Source organism: Chinchilla lanigera, unplaced genomic scaffold (assembly GCF_000276665.1).
Source record: "Chinchilla lanigera isolate Chin_1 unplaced genomic scaffold, ChiLan1.0 scaffold00004, whole genome shotgun sequence".
Classification (NCBI taxonomy): Eukaryota; Metazoa; Chordata; class Mammalia; order Rodentia; family Chinchillidae; genus Chinchilla; species Chinchilla lanigera.
In genome coordinates, this window is record NW_004955405.1 from 15,915,756 (window position 1) to 15,937,611 (window position 21,856).

The 21,856-nt window shown below is 37.8% G+C and overlaps 1 protein-coding gene across 1 annotated transcript in view; it reads left to right on the forward strand.

Moving 5' to 3' along the window:
* Positions 1–21,856, forward strand: part of Zdhhc17 (zinc finger, DHHC-type containing 17) — a gene marked incomplete at its 5' end in the record, with an annotated part of 82,022 nt that continues 60,166 nt past the window's right edge. The window contains 2 exon segments of the mRNA XM_005374347.2: positions 1–194; positions 21,328–21,431. Coding sequence (XP_005374404.2) covers positions 1–194; positions 21,328–21,431 — 298 coding nt within the window.

A 21,856-nucleotide genomic window follows, 5' to 3' on the forward strand; every position in this document is an offset into this window, starting at 1 on the left:
GGCGGCGGCGGCCGCGTCGCCTCCGGCCGGGCTCGCGCTCGCCCACGCGCTCGCCCTCCTCCCCGCCCGAGCTGTGCGAGGGGGAAACGCTTTCTCCCGGCATGCAGCGGGAGGAGGGATTTAACACTAAGATGGCGGACGGCCCGGATGAGTACGAGCCCGAAGCGGGCTGCGTGCCCCTGCTCCACCCCGAGGTGAGGAAGGGTGCGGGTCGCGGTCTTCGCCTGGGAGCACCCGGCCTTTCTGCCCCAGGCTCGCCGGGGGCGGTAGCCGACGTGGGTGGCGGGGCGGGACGCGCCGAAGTTGGGGAGGCCGGCGAAGCGAGTCCAGGCCCGAGCGCGGATAACGGGGAGGAGATAGCGGGGCGGGCCCGGCCGGGGCGGGCTCTGGACGCCGCCCCGCTGGTGCCTGGAGGCCGGGGGTGCGGGCGTTCGGGGCCGCCGCGTCGCCGCGCTGCTCGCGGGTCAGAGCGCGGGGGCCCTGCGCGGCTCCTGCCCCGGTCTCGCCCCGCGCCCGGGAGCGCGAGGGGGCGGGAGGGAGCGCGCCGGGGTTTGGGTCTTTTCCTCGCCGCGGCGAACGGCACTGTGCCTTGCTTTCGGTTCACGGTGGTGGGACAGTTACTCGGGCAAAGCGGTGTGCTTCCAGGTTGTGCCACGGGCAGCGTCTCGGCATGCCTTGCGTCTGTTGCCCACGTTTGAGCGTTCGTCCTTAAGCGATTGAAAAGACAGGTCAGAACTTTCGGGAGCAGACGCAAGCTCACATTAGCGCTAACTGCCGCTTTTTTAGGAGCCAGGGGGGGACAGTGCAACACGTTTCTCATTACAGTCCGAGTGTCTCACCGTGTAAGTAAACAGTTCTCCGCCCCAGGATCGCAGTCGCATTCTGTACTTGTTTACCTCTTGGTTTGTGGCTGAGCTAGAGTGCTATGCTAATTAAGGCCTGGGAGCATTGTTTATACCCTTTTTTAAAAAATGATTTAAAGTGGTATGTGGGGAGGAGTGGCACAGCTTCCTGAAGAAATCCAGGAATGAAAACAAATCAGTGTCTTCATTATAGGGTGCACAAACATGGAAGTCTCCTACCTGGCTGCTCTGCATTAGAATTATTCTATTTCTGGATTGTGTAGTGTCCTCCTACTTTTGAGTAAAATGTGAATACCAGCAGTCATCCTTTATATGTTGATACTCAGTCAGCCTCTCGTCCATCACTGTATCAAAACCAGATGGGATAGTTACTTAGGAATATGTACCTGGGCTCAGAGAGCACAGCTTTAGATTTCGGACAGAAGTGTGCAGTAACACTAAACAATTTTTTGATCGAAGTGGTAACATTTTTCAAAACTGGTATTGGAGCGACATCTCTTTAGGTTTACAATTAGGTTCTAGTTACATGTCATAGACAAAATAGTTTTCAGATGATGCCTTGAAAATATGTCTAAGGAATTTTTGTATTCATTTGTTCCTGTGGATGTTTTCAAGAAGTTAAACGTTGTTGTACGTATTTCAATATACTGTTTTTCTTAAATCTTTGCTTTGTAAAACGTTTGCTTTTGCTACTTTATCAGTAATTTCAACTGATAATAAATTCAGCGATTGCTTGGTCAGTAGAATGGCCAGTAGACTTGAAGTTTAGAGATCAGTATTCAGATTAGCAGGTAATGGATAGACCATCAGTAGAAAATAAACTTCCTCATCATTAGAAGTGATAATTGGTAAAAAATGATATATTATTCTTTTTTACCCAGCAAGCACAGGTCTGTTTGAAGGTTTTAGAGCTTAAGCTCATAATTACACGGACTGAAGTCTTTCTGTATTTTTTCTGTGGTTAGTGCCTTGCACCTGTTACATTGGTATTCTGCTTCCTAGCAGTATGTTTTTGTTCATGCTACTTATGAATTCTAGCTTCACTATTTATATTAATCGTATGATGATAATGTTTAATTAATGGGCCATTGAGAGGATTACAGTAAATGAGATTTTTTGGTTGTTAAAATAGTGTTTTCAGCCCCCTTTGGAAAGAGACCCATTGTCTGTCTTGGTGAGCAGTAGTAGTACTACTTTTAGCTCCTTTTGGAGAGAACACAGGCCTCGGGTCCAACAGGCATGGGTTTTAATTCTGAGTCTTTAGTAACTAGCTACATGACCTGAAATAAGAACTTAATTTCTTTAAGCTTCCGTTTGTTCATCGGAAGATGGAGATGTTGCCTAACTTGTTTGGCTATAAGAGATGAGATGAAACCAAACTATATTATGGAGGTTGAAGAACTGGCGCATTGTAGATACTCAGATAATAATTAACATTATTTCCTTTTCCTCTACCAGAAAATGGATTTGGTTAGTGATTAGAAACTTACGTGGATTTTAATTTAGTAGAATAGGATTGTGCAGGAAGATTTTTACTTTTTATCTTAAGATTTAACAGTGTCACACACAGCTCCTCACTGAATATTTGTTGAACAGATCAGTTATTTGTAGGATAAAGAAATTAGCTATTCCTTAAATCTCTTGTTAGGATGCAAACTACCTTTCTTAGAGGATTATGCAATTAGATGAAAAATGAAAATTTTTAGTTGTAATGTACTGTGTAAGTTACGATTTTTCAAGATAATCAACTTGAACATGTAACTATGGAATACATAGCATTGTGTTGTATTGTTTGGGTTAAAATAAAAAGGGTAGTGTATATTTTTCAGAAGGTAATGATCTAGTTGGTAACACACATGCACATAAACACTTGGCAGAACCCGAGTAAGTGGCAGAATCTGAATAAGTGCCAGAGTAGGGTAGCTTGTAAGCAATGTCAGATTCCTGCTGGTTAGGGTGCTGAGAAGAAAGACTTTAGTAGTGGGACAGAGACCGTATGGTAGTCTACAGCCCCCCAGACTTGCATCACCAGTCTTCTTTTTCACCTCCTAGTACGTCCTCAGTAAATCCTCTCAGCTCTTTGATTGAATGAGATCACAATATCCCCTTCTGCCAGAGTATTGTAGGAGATCTGTATTTCAGAAAGGTCTGACTCATAGCTTTGAACTGGATTGCCTAGATTATCTAGGGCTTTTATCTATTACTTACTTTCTTTTTTTCCTCTCAATTTCAAAACTTCTAATGCTTTTTTCTTTCTCCCTCTTTTAAATGGTAATACTTTTCATGTGACATTCATCTCACATATATTAATATTGGTATTATTATTGAATATTGAAACTGAAGTATTATTTCGTCTGTTCTTTGCACAGATCTCACAAAGTACTTTCCAAGGCTTCTAAAGCTTTAGTAATAGTGATTTTTGCCCCCCTCCCCCTTTCTGAGACACGGTCTCCTGTGTAGTTCAGGCTGCCCTGGAACTCACATGTACCCCGTGCTGTGGCAGTCTTCTGCCTTTAGCCTCTTCAGTGCTGCCATTAGAGGTGTGTACCACCACGCCCACCAGTTTTAGCTTTTTCTGCTACTAGTTTTTGCTCATTTGCTTTCAGAAAGCAAACAGAAAAATTGCTTAGAAAGTTTTTTCTTCTAATGGTATATTGGCAACTCTTTTCCTTCAGGGCACATCTCTTTTGTTTTTGTTTTTTTTTTTTTTGGTTTTGGTTTTTCTCCGGTACCGGGAACTGAACTCTTGACCTTGCGCTTGCCAGGCAGGCGCTTTGCCACTGAGCTAAATCCCCAGCCCCCAGAGCACATCTCTTTTGCAGTATTTACCTGATGCTTCCTTTTGAAAAAAAATTCAAAAATGCTATAGGTCATACGTTTAGATTTTAAAACATTATCTCTTAATCATAGTAATCGTTCAGTCATTATACATAAAATTAAATGGTATTAATTGGTGACTTTATGGGTTGTGACAAATGCAAAGTTGAAAATTATTGACATATAGAAGCAAAAAATTTTACTTGGTTTGATAAATGCCATTTTTCTCTGCCCCCATCTTAATTTTTTTTTTTTTCCTGTCTTTTTGAGACAGGGTGTCGCTATGCAGCTCAGGCTGGCCTTGAGCTCACTTTGTAGCCTAGGCTGGCCTTGAGCTCATAACGATCCTCCTGCCTCAGCCTCCTGGGTGCTGGGATTACAGGCGTGTGCCACCACGCCCGGCTCCCCATCTTAATTTAATTTGTGAGAATTACCCTAGACTGTGGAGTACGTAAATGTAGTAACATAGGGGTTAGTTAGGCACAGTGGTGCACATCTATAATCCCAACACTCTGAGAGACTGAGGTGGGATTGCAAATTTGAGCTCAGCCTGCTCAGTATTTTTTTTTTTTTCCTTCTCAGGAATTGAACTCAGGACCTTGGGCTTGCCAGGCAGGCACTTGTTCTGCTGAGCTATATCCTCGGCCCAGCCTGGGCAGTTTTGTGATGTAGCAAGACCCTGTCTGAAAAACGAAGGCAAAAATAAGTAAATAAATAAATAAAAAAGCTATAGATTTAGCTCATTGATAAGGCTTTGGGTTCAATCCCAGTACTTCAAAAAACCAAACGCAACAAATAATTAGGTTAAAAGTATGAGCCTGGACAGTTACTGAATTTTATGTACCAGTTTCTCAAACCAGAATGGGCACATAAAAGTATCTACTTTACAAAGAAATTGTAAAGATTAAATAAGGTAAAACACACTATGCATCCAGCTGTTGTTAGATACAATAAATGTTAGCTATTAATGTTGTGATAGCAAGTTAGTAAAGTCTCAATTTGATAAATAATAGTAAACATACTGTATATATGGGAGATAACTAGCTGAGTGACTATTGTTAATATTGGTTGTCTCTGGAGATTGAGGAGAGAGGATGGAGAGAAAACATTTTATTATGAGCCTTTCTCGTACAATTTGATCTTAATGAGGTATGCTTTGATTTGGGGAGTGTTTGTTGAGGCTGTAAGTGTGGTCTTTGACTATGTAAGCCCACAAAATAATGAGGCTTACAACATACGACATTGTAAGATAACAGAAAACTGTACACTTTCAGATACTTCAGGATACATGAAGGTGAGTATATGTGTTTGTGTGTATTTTTATTTTAGTTACAAATGAGTTGTCTTTTCCTATCCTAAAAGTAAGGGGTGTGATCTAAAAAGTAGGGTGAATGTTTAAATTAAAAAAAAAATTACAGTAAAAGACACATTGCTATTAATGTGCCACAAAATACTGTCTCACTTCCAACACACATACATTATCCCATCATTCTTTCTACTTTCTGAAGTACTTCTGAAACCCTTTAATTGCACTGTCCTGGCTGCATCAGTGCCTAGAATCACCTCAAATTCTCTTTATCTTTCAAACTCATTTTGACTTTAGAGAAAAGCCAGAAATCACACTGTGCCAGATTGGGTAAATAAGGTGGATGAGGACACACTGTAATGTTTCTGCAAGCCTGCTGTTGGATGGGATGTGGCAGCAGCATTCACTGTGTTTTTAGGTCAGACCTCTTAAAGACACTCATGAAAGAGGACTTCCAGAACTGCTTCAGCAGTTGGTAAGAATGATGGACTGAAGGGGTTTGAAGCAAGGGTAGGGGTGGATTTTGAGGGGGACTAATGGCCTGTGTCTTTTACTATAATTTCAAAAATTTAATCATTCATTGGATAGTTTGATCATTGTTTGTATGTTGAGGTAGTCAAGGTTGAGCAGTTAAAGGTGTTTTTATTGAGGGGAGGCAGTACTGGAGCTTGAATCTAGGGCCTTCTCACTAAGCTACATTCGCAGCCCTTTTTTATTTTCAAACAGGGTCTTGTTAAGCTGTCCAGTCTAAGCTGGAACTTGGGACTTAGCACCCCAGAGTGCTGGGATTATAGGTGGGCATCAGTATGCCCTGCTAAGATGTCTGAAAATATAGTGTGCTTTTAACAGAACTGACAACTATCACATAATCCAAAGAGGTATTTCACTGTCAAGCATATGTGAAATTCTCTTTTAAAGCATCTTCTGATTGTATTATTTTGTGATTAGATTTTGTTACAGGTGGATAACTTGAGGTAAATATAAAATATTTCAACTTTGGAGTTTGAAAAGTCATGATGCAAGGCAATATTTATAAAATATACAAAATTTTTACCCAATGCAATACTTACCTAGTCGTAGGATAATATTTCCTTTTAGATCTTTCTCTGTCTCTTTCTCTCTCTCTCTTTCTTCCTTTCTCTTTTCCTTCCTTCCTAATCCTTTTTTTTTTTAGATTTTTCTTAAAATAAGCTGTAAGCAGGTAATTTGAAAGTCTGGTGGAACTTCAGCCTTCTATGAAGGAAGTACTGTTATTTCCTGGGATACAGAGTGATATGAATAATAATTTGTGTTGAAATTTGCCAAAATGAATTACTTGATGTATACAAATATAATGTATGTCTTCTGTTTGATAAGTCAGAATATTGCTGTGTCTTAGGATCACCCTTCTGATAGTCTTTGATATTGTTGAAGGTGGTAGGGCTAAATGTGCATTAAGCATTTTTTTGTGTATGTCAAATGACTTATGTATTTATCATTTGTTTTATTCTCTGAAAAATCATATGAAAAATAAATCCTTACTGATTTTTTACTATACAATACCCTGGTTTAACCTTTTTTAAAAAACTATGTCCCTGGTCTAACTTTTGTTTTTTTAAAGACAACACAGTTTCAAAAATTTCATTTATTTATTTTGGGACAGTGTCTAACTATGTAGTCCAAGGCTGGTCTTGAACTCATGGTGATCCTCCTGCCTCAGCCTCCTGAGTGCTGGAATTACAGGTGGGCATCACCACACCAAGCTCCCTGGTTTAATGATTAAGAATAATTTTCTGATTTAAAAGCTTTTTAGTTTATGAGAGATTAAATGTGGAATGAACAAAACCAGTATGATTATCTTTGTTTCCATGGGAAAAGGTTTAAGTCTTTTGAGCTGCATACAGAAGTTGCTTATTTTGTTAGAACCCTTTGGTTGTGAAGGTAGCAAGCCTGTTCAGACTTACTTGAGTAAAATAGAGAATTCTTTCAGATTACCCAAACTCAGAATGGCAGAGATGCAGTTGAACTGAAAGACAGCTGGAATCTGAGATGAGACTACTACTGAGGCTTCACTCCTCTCCCCTCCTCTGTTCCTTTTTCCTTTCAGCTTTATTTTTTTCTCATAGAGAGCAATTTTCTTCTGTGTGGTGGGGACAAGGATGAGAGCTTTATTTATTTTTATTTTATGGCCATGTGTCTCCAATCTAACCATCAGAGAGGAACTGGATATTGTCTCTCTTTCCACACTGAAAAGGGGCATTGGGTGGTCCTGAGCTAGTAGTTTGTGTTTTACTTATGACCCTTAGGCATTGTAATTGGCTAAGGTCACTTAGAGCTGGGAAGGAACAGTTTTCCTTGGGGGAACTGGCAGGCAGAATTATTTCTGTTTTCTCTACACTTTATTTGTTTTGTTTCTAGCCTTTTTTTTTGAACATACTTAGAGATAGTTACAATCCATTGAACTTACTCTTCACAGTATGTGTTCCATTTGAACTAGTGAGTAGTATTCTTTATGAATAATGTAGACCAGGATTTGGTGAACTCTTGGTACAAGGCCAGATAGTAAATATTTTTGAGTTTGTGAACCATACAGTTTCTATAACAGTATTCAACTGTGCTGTTGAATAAAAGCCATGATCAATATGGAAATGAATAGGCATGCTCTTATTCCTGTAAAACTTCATTCATAAAGTCAGGTGATGGGTCATGGTTTGCCAACTTCTAATCTAGACAGTCTGTAGAATACCCAAGAAATTTGTGTAAAAATATTTCAATGCATTGAATTCTATTAACCTGAGGTATATAATAACTTCATCAAAACTGGATTTAGGTGGGAGGTGGGTTGGATGAAGTAAGAATATATGTGTGTACATTAGAATCTCATAGGGATACATGCTTCTGTATATCACACCTCAGAATTTCTAATTCAGTGTATGGATTTATGGTATGTACATCTTGGAAAAGTTTCAAGGTGATTTTGGTAAACATTTCTATATTTTATTCTCCACTCTTTAATACCCACTTTGATAAATGGGAACAGTTGTATCACAGGAGGGAGAAGGAAGCTAATTTGACACTTAATGTATGAGGTATACTGTGTCCTCAGTGTGATAATAATAAAAGTAATAATTGATCACATTATAATCATAAGCTAGGCACTATCCTTAACACTTCTGCATACATTTATTCATTTAATTCTCACAGCTTTGTTTATTTTACAAATGAGAAAATTAAAACAGAGAGGTCAAAGTAACTTGACCTAGAAAGTAGCAGAAACTTGGCTAGAAAGTAACAGAACTATATTTAAATCCAGATGGTTCCTGTTTTTAATAGTACAATAGAATAGTACAGTAGACTGTGGTAGAGAAGATAAAGAGTTGATAATTATTTGATAGGCACTAGCTAGCTGTGGTGGCAGATGTCCTCATTATATTTTGTTTTTGATTTTTTAGTAGACATAGTTTTTTAAGAGCCATTTTAAAGTTGCTAGGAAAATTGAGGAGAAAGAACAGAGTGTTCCATACCTCTTACCTCTACAGCTACTTAATCTTCCCCACTGTCGGTGACCAGTGAGAGTAGAATATTTGTTATGGTAGATCAACCCACATTTATGTATCAGTTGCGCTGAAAGTCCCTACTTTACCTCGTGGTGCTTGGTGTTGTACATTCTGTGAGCTTTAACAAATGTACAATATATATCTAACATTACAGAAGGTTTCTTACTTAAATTTTTTTTTTTTTACCTACCATGGTTTAAAAGCCTGGGACAACAATAGGTGGAATACTGTTTTGTGATGCTGTGTAGTGGCAGTGAGTCACTGTGAGCTCTGCAGTCACAGGGGTAAATAACTAATTCTCTGGCTTAGGTCTTTTAAACGCACCTAGTGCATTTTTGACATATGATGGATTTATCCGGGCCTAACCCCTTTGTAAGTTGGAGAGTGTGTATATTTTGTCATGTAGAGTAGTTTCACTGATAAAAAAATCCAGTGTTCGGCTTTTTCATGTCCCTCTTCCTCCGCTTCTTGTAACCATTGATAATTTTTACTGTATCCATTGTTTTGCCTTTTCCAGAGTGCCATACACATATAATTGGAATCATACAGTACATTGCTTTTCAGATTGGCTTCTTTGAGTTCATGTCAGGCTTCTTCATGTTCTTGTGTGGCTTGACGGCACGTTTCTTTTTAGCACTGAGTTCATTGTTTGGATGTAGCACAGTTTATGTATCCATTCAGCGCTACTGAAGGATAGGGTGGTTGCTTCCAAATTTGCTAATTTACTTTGTGCTGTAGTTATGCAAAGGTACATATTGAATCATTTACAGATTAAGAAACAGATTAAGGGAGTAAAGTAATTTATTCAGGTTCAGACCATTAATAGTTGGCAGAATTTATCTTACAACCTAAACACTCTTGACTCCCAAATCCATAATCCTGTACCATATAAATTGATAGTTCAAAGCACAATTTCTTTCTTAGTTTTTACTATGTAGTAGAAAAACTCTTGCTTGGTATTAAGGGAGCTATGGGAATTTTCATTTTTGACATTTGTTCTGAGGCATTTCTTTGAGCAACTCTTTAAGTTGAAATAATGAAAGTATATTCCTTAAACATTCATCTTTACAGTGTTTCTTTTATTCAGTTCATTTCTCCTGCTTTTTGTAAATTAATAAGGTAAAATATATTTCCATTAGTTCTTTGACAGATGACATCCATTGGAATAACCATATGTTGTAGATGGGATTGGAGGTAGATATTCTCAGTATTGAGTCCATGGCAATAGTTGATAAGAGGACAGGTGGTACTGGTTTAATTTATAGGTGCCTCACAAGCGTTTAATCTTTTTGGAAAGTCCCACTATGATTTATATTGTAAATTTGAAGATGTGTTGCTGAACTACATTCTCCTACGTGCTAGTGTTTTGGGTACATTTCAGGGAGAATGATGTAGTCCAAATGCCACATCCGTTAGTAATAGTATAACCTTGGGCAAATTACTTCACCTCTGGGTGTCTCAGTTTTCTTACCTGAAAAATGGAAGTAACAGCACCTATATCTTTAGGATACTCATGAGAGTAAATCCATTTATGCACCATGTGCTGTAGATTTTAATGTGTATTAATTTTACATAATTCAGTCTCTGAAATTGGGATTAGGGTTTTACAGTTGATAGTGCTTCTTGGTTTGGTTGAGGGGCAGTAGTGATTTGATTAATTGTCACTACATGTGCTTAGGCCATCTTTGTGGCTTTTTTGTGGTAGTATAATTGTGTACTTGCAGTCCCCCTGTTTCAACCAGCAGCCCATTAAGGAACATTTGAAAAAGTACAGTTCTCCATTCTTTTCTTTTCTTTTTGGTCTTTTTGAGACAGGGTCTCACTATGCAGTTCAGCCTGGCGTTAAGCTCACTTTGTAGCTCAGGCTGGCCTGGAACTCACAAGGATCCTCCTGCCTCAGCCTCCCGAGTGCTGGGATTACAAGCATGCGCCACCATGCCCGGCTCTCCATTATTTTCTGAAAAATGGGGTAACTTCTGGTATGATCAAGAAAATGCTAATATCACGTGTATGTCAATAGTTTGAAAGTAAGTCTTAGAGATAAAAGTGATAGATTCTTGTAGGAAAAAGAACCCCAGTGTTTTTGGTGGCTTATAAACAGTATAGGAATGACAACTCTAGGTTGAACAGTTTGGTTGAGAGGCCAACCTTGAACATGAAGTTTTAGGAATATAATAATCAGTCTATTTTATTTTTCTCCTTTTGATATATCCAAAACCATGATAATTGATAAAAATCTAAGTGAATCTATAAAAAGATTTAAATTAGTGTAAATACTTCTCCAAATAGTAAATAATAATTCGAAGTGATAAGGAAGTACTGTATTTCACTTGACAATATTTTTATTCTTTGTGGTATGCACAATAATGGTGCTTCTTACACTCACTCTCTGAAGTTTAAAACAGTTCCTAGGTGGGGATGGAGATTTAGCTCAGCGGCAAAAGCGTCTGCCTGGCAAGCACAAGGTCGTGAGTTCGGTTCCCGGTATCGGAGAAAAACCAAAAAAAACAAAACAAAACAAAACAAAAAAAACAGTTCCTAGGAAATAGAGCTAGCTGTTTACTTTATAATCTTTACATTTTACTTTTGCAGTTCATTCTAAGGGAGAGGATGAATATTGTTACTCCTCTTATTCTTACCTTGGAGATTTTATCTGTTCATGTACTTTCACTGAAATTATAAATCCGCATAGTAAATCATGCATAAATTTGTAGGCATTGATTTCTGTTGAAATTTTGCTCTCATTTTGAACACTTAAATATCCAGGATCTCCCACGTGTTTATGGAAAAAGTTAGTTAATTTGATTTGGAAGTTCCTGTTATTTCAACTTACTGTGTCTTTTTTCTTATGGGAATTCAATGTAATTAAGGCCAGGAAAAGGGGCATGCATGGCAAACAAACGAATGACAAACTAGAATCCAGCCCTATGGCAGGCATAGCAGAACAAATACAAACTTCAGACTTTCTGAACTGTGTCGTAAGCACATATGATTTATCCTACATTGAATGGCATGTGAATTTTCAGGGTACCAAAACTTTTAAATACTCACATGATTTTTAACCTTAAGAAACAGTGATACATCAGTATTAAAAATTTGAATACTATAGAAGAGATTATAGTAGAAAGTGAAGGTCGCACATTTCCCTACCCTGAACAAACACATTTCTCATTCTTCAGGACTAATCACTACTTTCTAGTGTACAGAAAAATTTTCTGTGCAGATACAAATATTTTATTTGCATACACTTATTTTCGTGTTTTTATTACATGATAATATGTTGTAAAATTTGTGGTTTTTTTCTCCTTTTACAGTTTGGACATACATCTATCTTAGCACATAATTAATCTTTTCTATTTTTTTTAGTGTTTAGGCCTGCATTGTGCAATATGGTAGCCCACAATGGTAGGTAGTTCATTACAGTGAATAATGTAAAAATTCCAATTTCAGTCATGTTACTCATATTTCACATGTTTATTACTGTGTGTAATTACTAGCTACTGTTTTGGACAGGGCAGAATTGTAGAACATGTCCCCATAATTGCAGGAAGTTCTGTTGGACAACATATGTCTGTAAAGTTTAAAAAAAATGGTACACCATTTTTTAAAGTGGCCTTTTACTGCGTAACTTTTTGAGGGATACTTAAGATAAATTGAACAAATTTCAAGTGTTCAAGTTGGCAGCTTTTGTTTAAACATTTTATTTTACAATAATTTTAGATTCATGTATAGTTATCAGATAATACAGTTTTGTTTTGTTTTTCTGTTTGAGACAGGGTCTTGCTATGCAGTTCAGGCTGGCCTTGAGCTCACTTTGTGGCCCAGGCTGGTCTCAAACTTGCAACGATCCTCCTGCCTCTGCCTGCTGACTGCTGGGATTACAGGCATGCACCACCACGTCTGGCACTAATACACATCCCACTTACCCATAACAGTTTACCCTGATGGTAACACTTTGCAAAATTGTGGTATGATACCACAACCTCCAAAAGGAGGCGGATATTGAAAATAGTCAAGATGCAGACTATTTCCATCACTACAAGGACCCTTTATGTTATCCTCTGACCCCCAGATGGTCTTCTCTCCATCCCCCAACTTCTCATTAACTGGCAACCACTAATTTCTTTTCCATTTCTATAATTACATAATTTTAAGATTTAATTGAAGTCATGTAGTATATAATCATATGGGGCTGACCTTTTTAAAATTCAGCGTAATTCTCTGGAGATTAGCCAGGTAGCCCTTTATATTGCTGAATGGTATTCTATGGTATAGATGTACCACACTTTATTCACCTGTGTAAGTTATCTCAGTTGTTTCCATGTTTTAAACATTTGTGTATAGGTTTTTAAGCATAAATTTTATTTCTCTGGTATAAATCATCCAGAAGTGCAATCACTGGGTCATACATACAGTAGTTGGTATTGACATTTTAAAGAAACTGCCAAACTGTTTTCTAGGGTGGTATACAACCAGCGGTGTAGAAGAGATCACATCTCTGCATCCTTACTAGTACTGGCGCTACCCTTTATTGTATCTGTGGTCTGGTTTCTTTCTAATTTGGCCTTGAGGTTTTTGTCCTGAGAGTGACAGACACTCTCTAGGTTAATTCTGGCAGGGGATGGAGGTAGGGAGTTAGGGTCAGGTGTGTGCCAGGTGAAACAAGTGAGGAAATGAAAGCAAAATTCATGAAACAGAAGAAATTTATTACAGGTTCCAGAGTTAAGGGTGCCATTTGGAAGTAGAGAGGGGGAGAGAAGGAAAGGGAATATTTTTGGCACTATTACTTTCCTGAGGTCTGTAGAGGTTATACTGTTGGTTTTCTCTGGAGGGATTGTGGATTGGCTAGTTTAAAGCAAACACTCCTGGGGGCTGGGGATTTAGCTCAGCGGCAAAGCGCCTGCCTGGCAAGCGCAAGGTCGTGAGTTCAGTTCCCGGTACCGGAGAAAAACCAAAACCAAAACCAAACAAACAAACAAAAATAATAAAGCAAACACTCGTGAAAGCGTGAGTTTATATGACACTGGTGTTGACTGGTAGGGTTTACCATGGTCAGCAGCTGTGGAGTGTGTTTGTTTTGGGTCAGTGACATGCACAACAAGCAGGCTGTATTGTAAACTGTCATACAGGTGGGGTGACGTTATACCTAGGCCAGTGGTGACACAGGGTATGACTGTGTTTCAGGTAACTTATGCCAGACCTAAAAGTGGATGGCAAGGCAGTGAGTATATTAAAAAAAAGTTTATGCACTGTTTAATTTCAGCTTATTCTAATAATTGCATCATAATAAGCCATTGTCATTAATTTTCATTTCCTTGGTAGGTAATTGATGTTAAATATCTTCGTTTATGTATCTGCTTTGGAGAAATGTCTCATGTGTGTTAGTTTTGCTAGGGCTGTTATTACACAATATCACAGGCTGGAATGTTTTAAAGAATGGAATTCTTTTTTATACTACAGTTTTTTTTTTTTACACCCCTAGGTTTGGAGGCTAGAAATCCAAAGTCAAGCTGTGGCAGGTTGGCAGGTGTGGTTTTTTGTGAAGTCTTGTTTCTTGTCCTGTAGATGGCTTCCATCTCACGATATCTTCACGTGATCGGTTTATGTATCCACTTTTCTCTTGGAAGGACAGTTAGGTAGGTTAGAGCACACTGTAACGATTTCATCTTAACCTAATCACTTTTTAACAGGCCCAGGTCCAAATATAGTTAACTTCTGAAGTATTGGGGAGTAGGGCTTCAACATGAATTTTTTTTGTTGTTGTTACTGGGGATTGAACTCTGGACCTTTCACTTGCCAGGCAGGTGCTTTGCCGCTGAATTACATCCCCAGCCCAACATATGAATTTTGGAGGTGCACATTTCAACCTATAACAATATCTTCTGCCCATTTGTTACCTTTTTTTAAAATCAGTTTTGAAGGTTTTTTTTTTTTAACATCCCCTAAGTAACTTGTGGTCTGCAATAAATTTTTTCGCATTCTGTAGCTTATCGTTTTGTCCTTATAATAGGATCTTTTTTCAGAGCAAAAATTTTAGGTCTTGATTTCTTCAATTTTTGTAGTTTTTGGCATGAAAGGACTATACCTGTTTGGTTACACTCATTTCTGTCCTCTAATGACCACTTTAGAATTCTCTCTAGTATACTCTACTCTTAGAGATATCGTCAGTATTTTGGCCTTTACAAGATCATTTCTACTAGTGTTAGCTTCTGTCTCCTTAAAACAAAAATGTGCGTTCCTTTGATCCAACTTCCCTTCTTTCCAAGAAGAGAAATAAATAAGTTCATTGTTTTTAATACTTTTTTTTGCCCCGCCTTTCTTAAATGATCTCTGGGCTGGCATATGCCTCTACCTTTTCAAAGTAATCTGACTTGTGTATTGCTGAATGTCATGGTCAGCTTGCAGTCCTTATTTTTCCTGACTTTTCAGCAGCATTGATATGTAGTTGACCTCTCCTTGATCAACTATTTTCACTTTGCTTCAGGGAAATACAAATCAAAAGGTAACATTTGGTGCCCATCCGATCTTACCAAATTAAGTCTCGCAAATCCCACGTAGTCAAAGGAAAACACATACCTTGTTAATAAGAATATAAATTACTACTACCCCCTTAGAAAACAACTTAATGCTAGTAAAATTGAAGCTACTCAGTCTATTGATCATAAATTTTGCTAAGTGCTAGCCCTAGAGAAACTTTTATAGGTGAAATTTTTATAAGATGGTTTATAATAGTAAAAGTATAATCAACCTGACTCAGTAGGGGAATACATGTGGTTTATTCATGTAATGAAATACCATCTAGTGATTGCCTTGTATAAACTATGTGTGTTGGTATAGACAACTTTCTTAAACGTAATGTTAGGCATGAAAGCATAAGTACTGTATGATACATTTGTGTAACAGGATGTTAGTGGAATGTGTCTTGTCATCTCAGCTTTTTTCCTTGGAGCCCAAAGCTAAGGACAGTAGCTAACAGAGGATCCCTACATTCATTAAAAAAAGAGGTGCGCTGAGCTTGCTGGTGAGTGGATTTGTCCTAGAACTTTGTCACCTCCAAGATAAAGAGAATATGTGGCTGGGATTATAGCTCAGGGGCACAGTGCTTGTCTGGCAAACACAAGGTCCTGAGTTCGACTCCTGGCACCAAAATAAACAAACAAAAAACCCCAAAAAGAAATAAAACAAACAAACAAACAAGAGAATTTAATATGAGGAAGAGTTCTTTATGAGTTACCAGGTAAGAGTATTCTCTCTAGACTTACTTTAGCAGGGTTCTTGCTAAACTTTGACTCTGCATGTCCATCAAGGATTAGGGTCCGGGTTGGGTTGAAGACTAGTCAAAAAGAGGGCTTAAGAGGAGCATGATTAAAATTTGAACAAGGACAGTGTCAGTGTCTGTCCCCACAGGGTGAATTTCAGAACTCCCGGAATGGCTCATGAGAGAGCTAGTCATCAAGCTTCTCCATGTACTGTATTCAGTAGCTTAGAGAAAATTATGAAGAACACCAGCTGTATAACTTGAACTTGGTCTCTTGTCTCCTCCTTCATTTTCATGGTAGACAAAATGGTAGCCCTCGTTCTTGCCTAATCTAAAACATACTGCTTTATAAGGAAAAAAATACAGAGATGATTTAATTTAAGGATCTCAAAATGGGGAGATTATTTGACTTGAGCCCAATGATAATTTTGGATTTTTGACCTGCAGAACTATGAGATAGTAAGTTTGTGTTGCTTTAAGCCATGAAGTTTGTGATATTTTATTACAGCAGCAATAATAAACATATACCATCACACAATAATATGATTTATTTACATAACAGTGGAGCACAGATAGTGGGAGTTAACTGCCTGAGGGAAAGAATGGTATCCTGAATTTGAATTGTAAATTGAAGGATTGATAAAAGTTTTCCCATCTGTAAGCCTACAACTCTGAGAGACTGAAGGAGGAAGTTCTCCAGTTGGAGCCTAACTTAGGTAATTCAGCCACTTAGCAAGACCTTGTCTCAAAATAAAAAGTAAATAAAGCAACTGGGGGTTAATAGCTCAGTGCAAAGGTGCCTAGTACCACCTGGGGAAAAAAAAGTTTACCTGACCCTGAAGGGCTTTATCTTCTGAGTAGAATAGCTAACATAAACAAAAGCTGTAAGGTTTTTAAAGTACATAACTTAATGTTTTTTGTTGTTGTTGCATTGAGATTGGGTCTTGTTTTCTAATTCAGACTGGTCTTGAACTCACTCTGTAGCTTGGGCTGGCTTTTAACTTGGTGGTTATTCTGCCTGAGCCTCCCAAGTGCTGGGATGACAAGTGTGCACCAGCATGCCTGACTTAGGTGTATTGAAATAGCTGGTGTGCCTAAATGTGTACAGTGTGTAGAAGGAAATGATACCAAAGCTGGAAAAAAGTGCATTGGGACTAGTTCATGGAGGGTTTTGTATGATTGGTGAAATAGTCTCCATTTAACCTATATACATGATTTTAAGGATGTTAAGAGAGTGAAAGGGGCAGTAATATGACAGACTGAGAGCCTCAGCACCATACAGAGGAAGAGGGCTATATGGATTTGAGAAAAAGAGTGAGACTTGGTGCATAATTAATTGTACTTGAAGTTTTGAGATAAAAAGTCAAGGTTGAAAGGATTTTCAAACTTGTATATTTTGATAGAGATACTTTTAATAAATAGTATGGGTAGCTCAATGAAGAGTGCTTGCTTAGTATGTGTGAAGTCTGAGTTGATCCCTGGTACCACAAAATACAAAACAAAAGAACTAGGAAGGAGTAAGACTACATTGTGGATGTAGTGAGAAGGACAATATTGTCTCCAGATGTCCCCAGATGTCTGCAGAGGTCCCCAGATGTCACTGGACCTGCAAAATTCCTTGTCCAATCTTGTGTCCTCCACTACATCCTGTGCTTGCCCACAGCAGCTTCTATGCTGGCTGAGCTCCCTGAAGAGAGTAGTGCTTTTTTGTTGGCAAGCAGGCTGGAGCTGGGAGTCAGGTCTTACTGGAGCCTTACATGGGTAATCTTTTATTTATTTATTTATTTATTATTTATTTATTTAAACCCGGAGGGGGGGCGGTTCCGGAACCAGGAATGGAACTCACGTCGTCCCGCTTGCCAGGCAGGTGCTTTGCCGCTGAACTAAATCCCCAGCCCCAATGGGTGATCTTTTAAAATTGAATATCTAGTTTCGTTATTTTCTTACTCAAAACTTTCCTAGTGATCTTTATTGCCGGCTGAACTCGTTGCCTTTATTTTCAATTGAAGGTAGAAGTTTTGCTTTTCTAAGAAATTATTCACATACTTTTCAGAATTTTAACTTTCTTCATTAAAGTTATATTTTAGTGATTAAATTTAAGTTATGTATGTGATGGCTCATTTTTTTTTATTTTAAAGATAAAAGGGAAACATTAACAGACATACAACATTTTACAACATATCACAAGCACAATACAGACAATACAGAGTTACAAACAAAGTGGTAGGGAATTAACAATGGTGGTTGTATTACATATTGATATCTTCAAAGTGGCTTCTGAAAACAGATATAGACATGCAATACTGGTCAACCAAAGACTCATTGACAGTTTCTTTCAGCATAGAAATAGAAGGCAGAAGAACAACCATGTTAACTATCCTGTATATACATACATACAAAATTTCTCCTTCGTTCCCTTCTCTTTTCCCCACATCCCAGAAGCCCTTTACTCTTCAGCGGTTTCCTATCATTTCACAGTGTCTGTGATGGCTCATTTTAAAAAAGTAAAAATTTACAATGCTTAAAAGGTATTTCCTCAGAATTTTCCAGAAGCATTCTGTGTCTGCTCTGGCTTTCTTGAGCTTGACTGGAAATGTGCCCAGGACTTGAGTTTAGGCAACCAGGAAGAGCAGTTAGCCTGGTAGGGGATCAGCTGAGAGGGAGGCGAGGTGACTTACTTGAGGTGAGGTTTTCAGTCTGAGGATGTGTCCAGGGGTATTAATCAGTATCCTAGAGTTGAAGGGTAAAATTGAAAATCACTTTCAAGTGAAAGATGAAGATATCATAATGTAAGAATATGCTATAATTAAGAATGTGGTGCTCAAGTGAGCATTTTTACCCAAGTACAGTATTCCTTGTCGCATGAAATATATTTGAATAAGGATGGTTTAATAGCTTTATATGTAACAGAGAAGCACTAAAGATACTTAAAAATGGAGGCCTATTGAAAATGGAGAATGAGACAGGAAATTAAAGATGTATTCTCATCATTTTTCTAATATTGCATCTGATCTTTTTGCCAGTGCCATAGGCAGTGGAGGGAGGCAAGCACTTACTTGTAGATTTGATTGTAGTCTGAGACTGTTGCGTATTTTTACAATTGTGGCCAGTTATAAGGAATCTGAACATTAATTCTAAAACCATAAACTAGTTATAACTAACTCCAAAATATAATGAAAACAATCTGTGCAGCTCCATCTGTATATTGTTAAGTAAACAACTTTCATAATTATGTTTGTTTGGATAAGCTAAATTTTGCTGCAGCAAACCCTAGAATCTTGTTTCTCCCCATGTAGTGCTGGGAATTAAACCCAGGCTTCTTGCATGTTAGGCAAGTGCTCTACTACTGAGCAATGTCCTCAGCTAACCCTAAGATCTTAATAGCTTAAGTTTTAGTGGCTCATGATACACGTATGTTATGGGTTGCTCTGGGACCTAGGGTGATTATCGTTACTCTCTGCAAGATTGTCAGTGTCCATGACAGAAAGAGAGTAAGTAGCAGGTCCTTTTTATTATTCCTTTGGCTAAAAATAAAGCCAATCACTGGGACATACCTTTCAAAAACCAAGGGTATACTATGCAGTCCTACCATGTGCCTGAGAAGAGAGTTGTAAATATTTGAGTAGCACCGTGATTATAGGAATATTTAAATATAAAAATAAAGACTGAAAAAATGCAAGTAAAAGATTAATATATGTGACTATAAAGAATATAACACTGAAATATATATATATATAAAATATAGTCTGAAATACAGTGGAAAGAAATCTTAAAAAGTATGAAAATGATTACTATCTAATATTTATGTATACATAAAAGTCTAATTCAACCTAAGAGGCCGAGGCAGGAGGATTGCAGGCTTAAGACCAGTGTGGTCTTAAGACCAGTGTGGTCTAAGCAAGACCCTGTCTCAAACTAAAATTTTAAGATGGCCTGGGATTTAGCTCAGTGGTAGAGTACTTGGCTAGCAAGCATGTGCACAACCCTCAATTCAGTCCCCGGTAGTGGCAGAAGAAAATGTGTTTCAAATGTATCAAATACACAAATTTTAGGACTAAAGTAGACTGAAATGGTCAAAGAGTATGAACAGAAAATTCTCAAAAGATGAAATAGATTAGGAAAATATACTTAAAATTGTAGATACTATTCTGAATAGGGGAGAGTTTAGAAATAATGCCCGGTGCTAGTGAGTTTATGGAGAATTGGTTAATATTGCAGGTAGGATTATAAATACAGTCCTTTCAAACAAAATTTATGGTGCTGTGTCAGTAACCCTAAAAATACTCATATCCTTTCAAATGTTTATGCTAGTTAAGAAATGCTAAAGGAATCAAAGAATGTGTTTTTCAAAGGTGAGAAAATACCCTGTTTGTTATTTTATTTTATTTCATTAAATAGTGCCAGCGTTATGTGACTTTTGTCTTGTCAACCAGGGATACACAAATGATTATGCGAGGGTTCCTATTCTTATAGCTTGAAGTCTAGTGGTAAAGAGAATGTTAAGAGAAGGCATAGAGAAGTGCCTATGAAGAAACATCAGAGTTTAGTGAGGACATGTGAGAATAATGTAAATATTCAGCGTGTAAGGAGGTTATAATGTTTCGGGGCATTTCAGTGTATCTCATATGAAAACTAATGGCATGAAGAAATAGGACTACTGTTATTACAGATTGTATTCAATCTATAAACATTTGGGCAGATAAAGATTGCATAGTGATGTTGAAAAAAATCTGCAAGAAAATGTGAATTTTTTTTTCTGCAGGCATTTGATGAACACTCAAGCATGCTAAATTTATATATATTTATTGAGACATTGTAAGATTAATACAGATTACGTATGGCCTCTACAATTACAAGAGGTACTCAGAGTGTTGGCTTTTAGCTTCTAGACATTTATTAGTACAGTGAACTGCTGAAGTGTGTGTACATTTTTTGGTGTAGACTATGTATATGTTCTGTTGTTGACCAAAATGTTATTTGGCACCTGACTGTATTCAAGAAGATTTAATTTTATTAGAACTCTTCCATTGTTCCTTATTCACATAATGGTAGATGCTTATGTTCCCAGTAGGAAGTAGTTTAGTATCTGGAAATAGAAGAATAGTGTTCTTGTATACCGTATTCTTCTGTAAGAATGTAGAAGTTCTTTCCTTCCTTGAGGACCGTAAGAGTTTATTTGGGGATCAGGTTGAAGTAGAATGTTGGAAGTAGGGGTGTTATGCTAGAGTAAGAGAAAATTGGGTTGAGCAAGAGCTGATGTCACGAAGATGTAAGAGCATTCTGTGGAGCTGAAGATGAATTTCAGTTACAAATTTGTCACTGATTTCTAGTCTTACAACTTTTTAATTTTAAGAATGTATGCAAGGGTGTGTTTATTTGACCATGCTTTTTCTCCAGCATACATACTTCAAAATAAGGTGAAACTTAATTATTTCAATAATAAACTTTCTTCAGACAACACAGAAACATTAAAATATTTTCTAAAAAAAGTTTTTTTATACTTAAAAAAAATTCTTTTTGCCTGTGTGTTATTTGTCTTTCTAATAGGAAATCAAACCCCAAAGCCATTATAACCATGGATATGGTGAACCTCTGGGACGGAAAACTCACATTGATGATTATAGCACGTGGGACATTGTCAAGGCTACACAGTAAGTATTTTGTTGTAGTTGTTTGCTTCTTCGACATAAATATTTTAAGTGAAATAAGAATAGCTATCATATTACCTTGAAGGAAATGTCAATATCTGTTAAATTATTTTTAATGAGTATTAATTTTAATCTACTTTTGGTGCTAGCTAATCTTTTTAGAAGCTTTTTGTTGTGTCCTAAGAATATTAAAATGGACTATGGAGAATAAGAAAATATTATTAAGAAAATATTACTAATATTTTAGGGACCATATTTACATCCTAACCGGGCGTGGTGGACGCACATCTGTAATCCCAGCACTTGGGAGGCTGAGGCAGGAGGATCATTGTGAGTTTGAGACCAGCCTGGGCTACAAAGTGAGCTCAGGGCCAGCCTGAACTGCGTGGTGAGACCCTGTCTCGAAAAGACCAAAAAAAAAAGAAGTA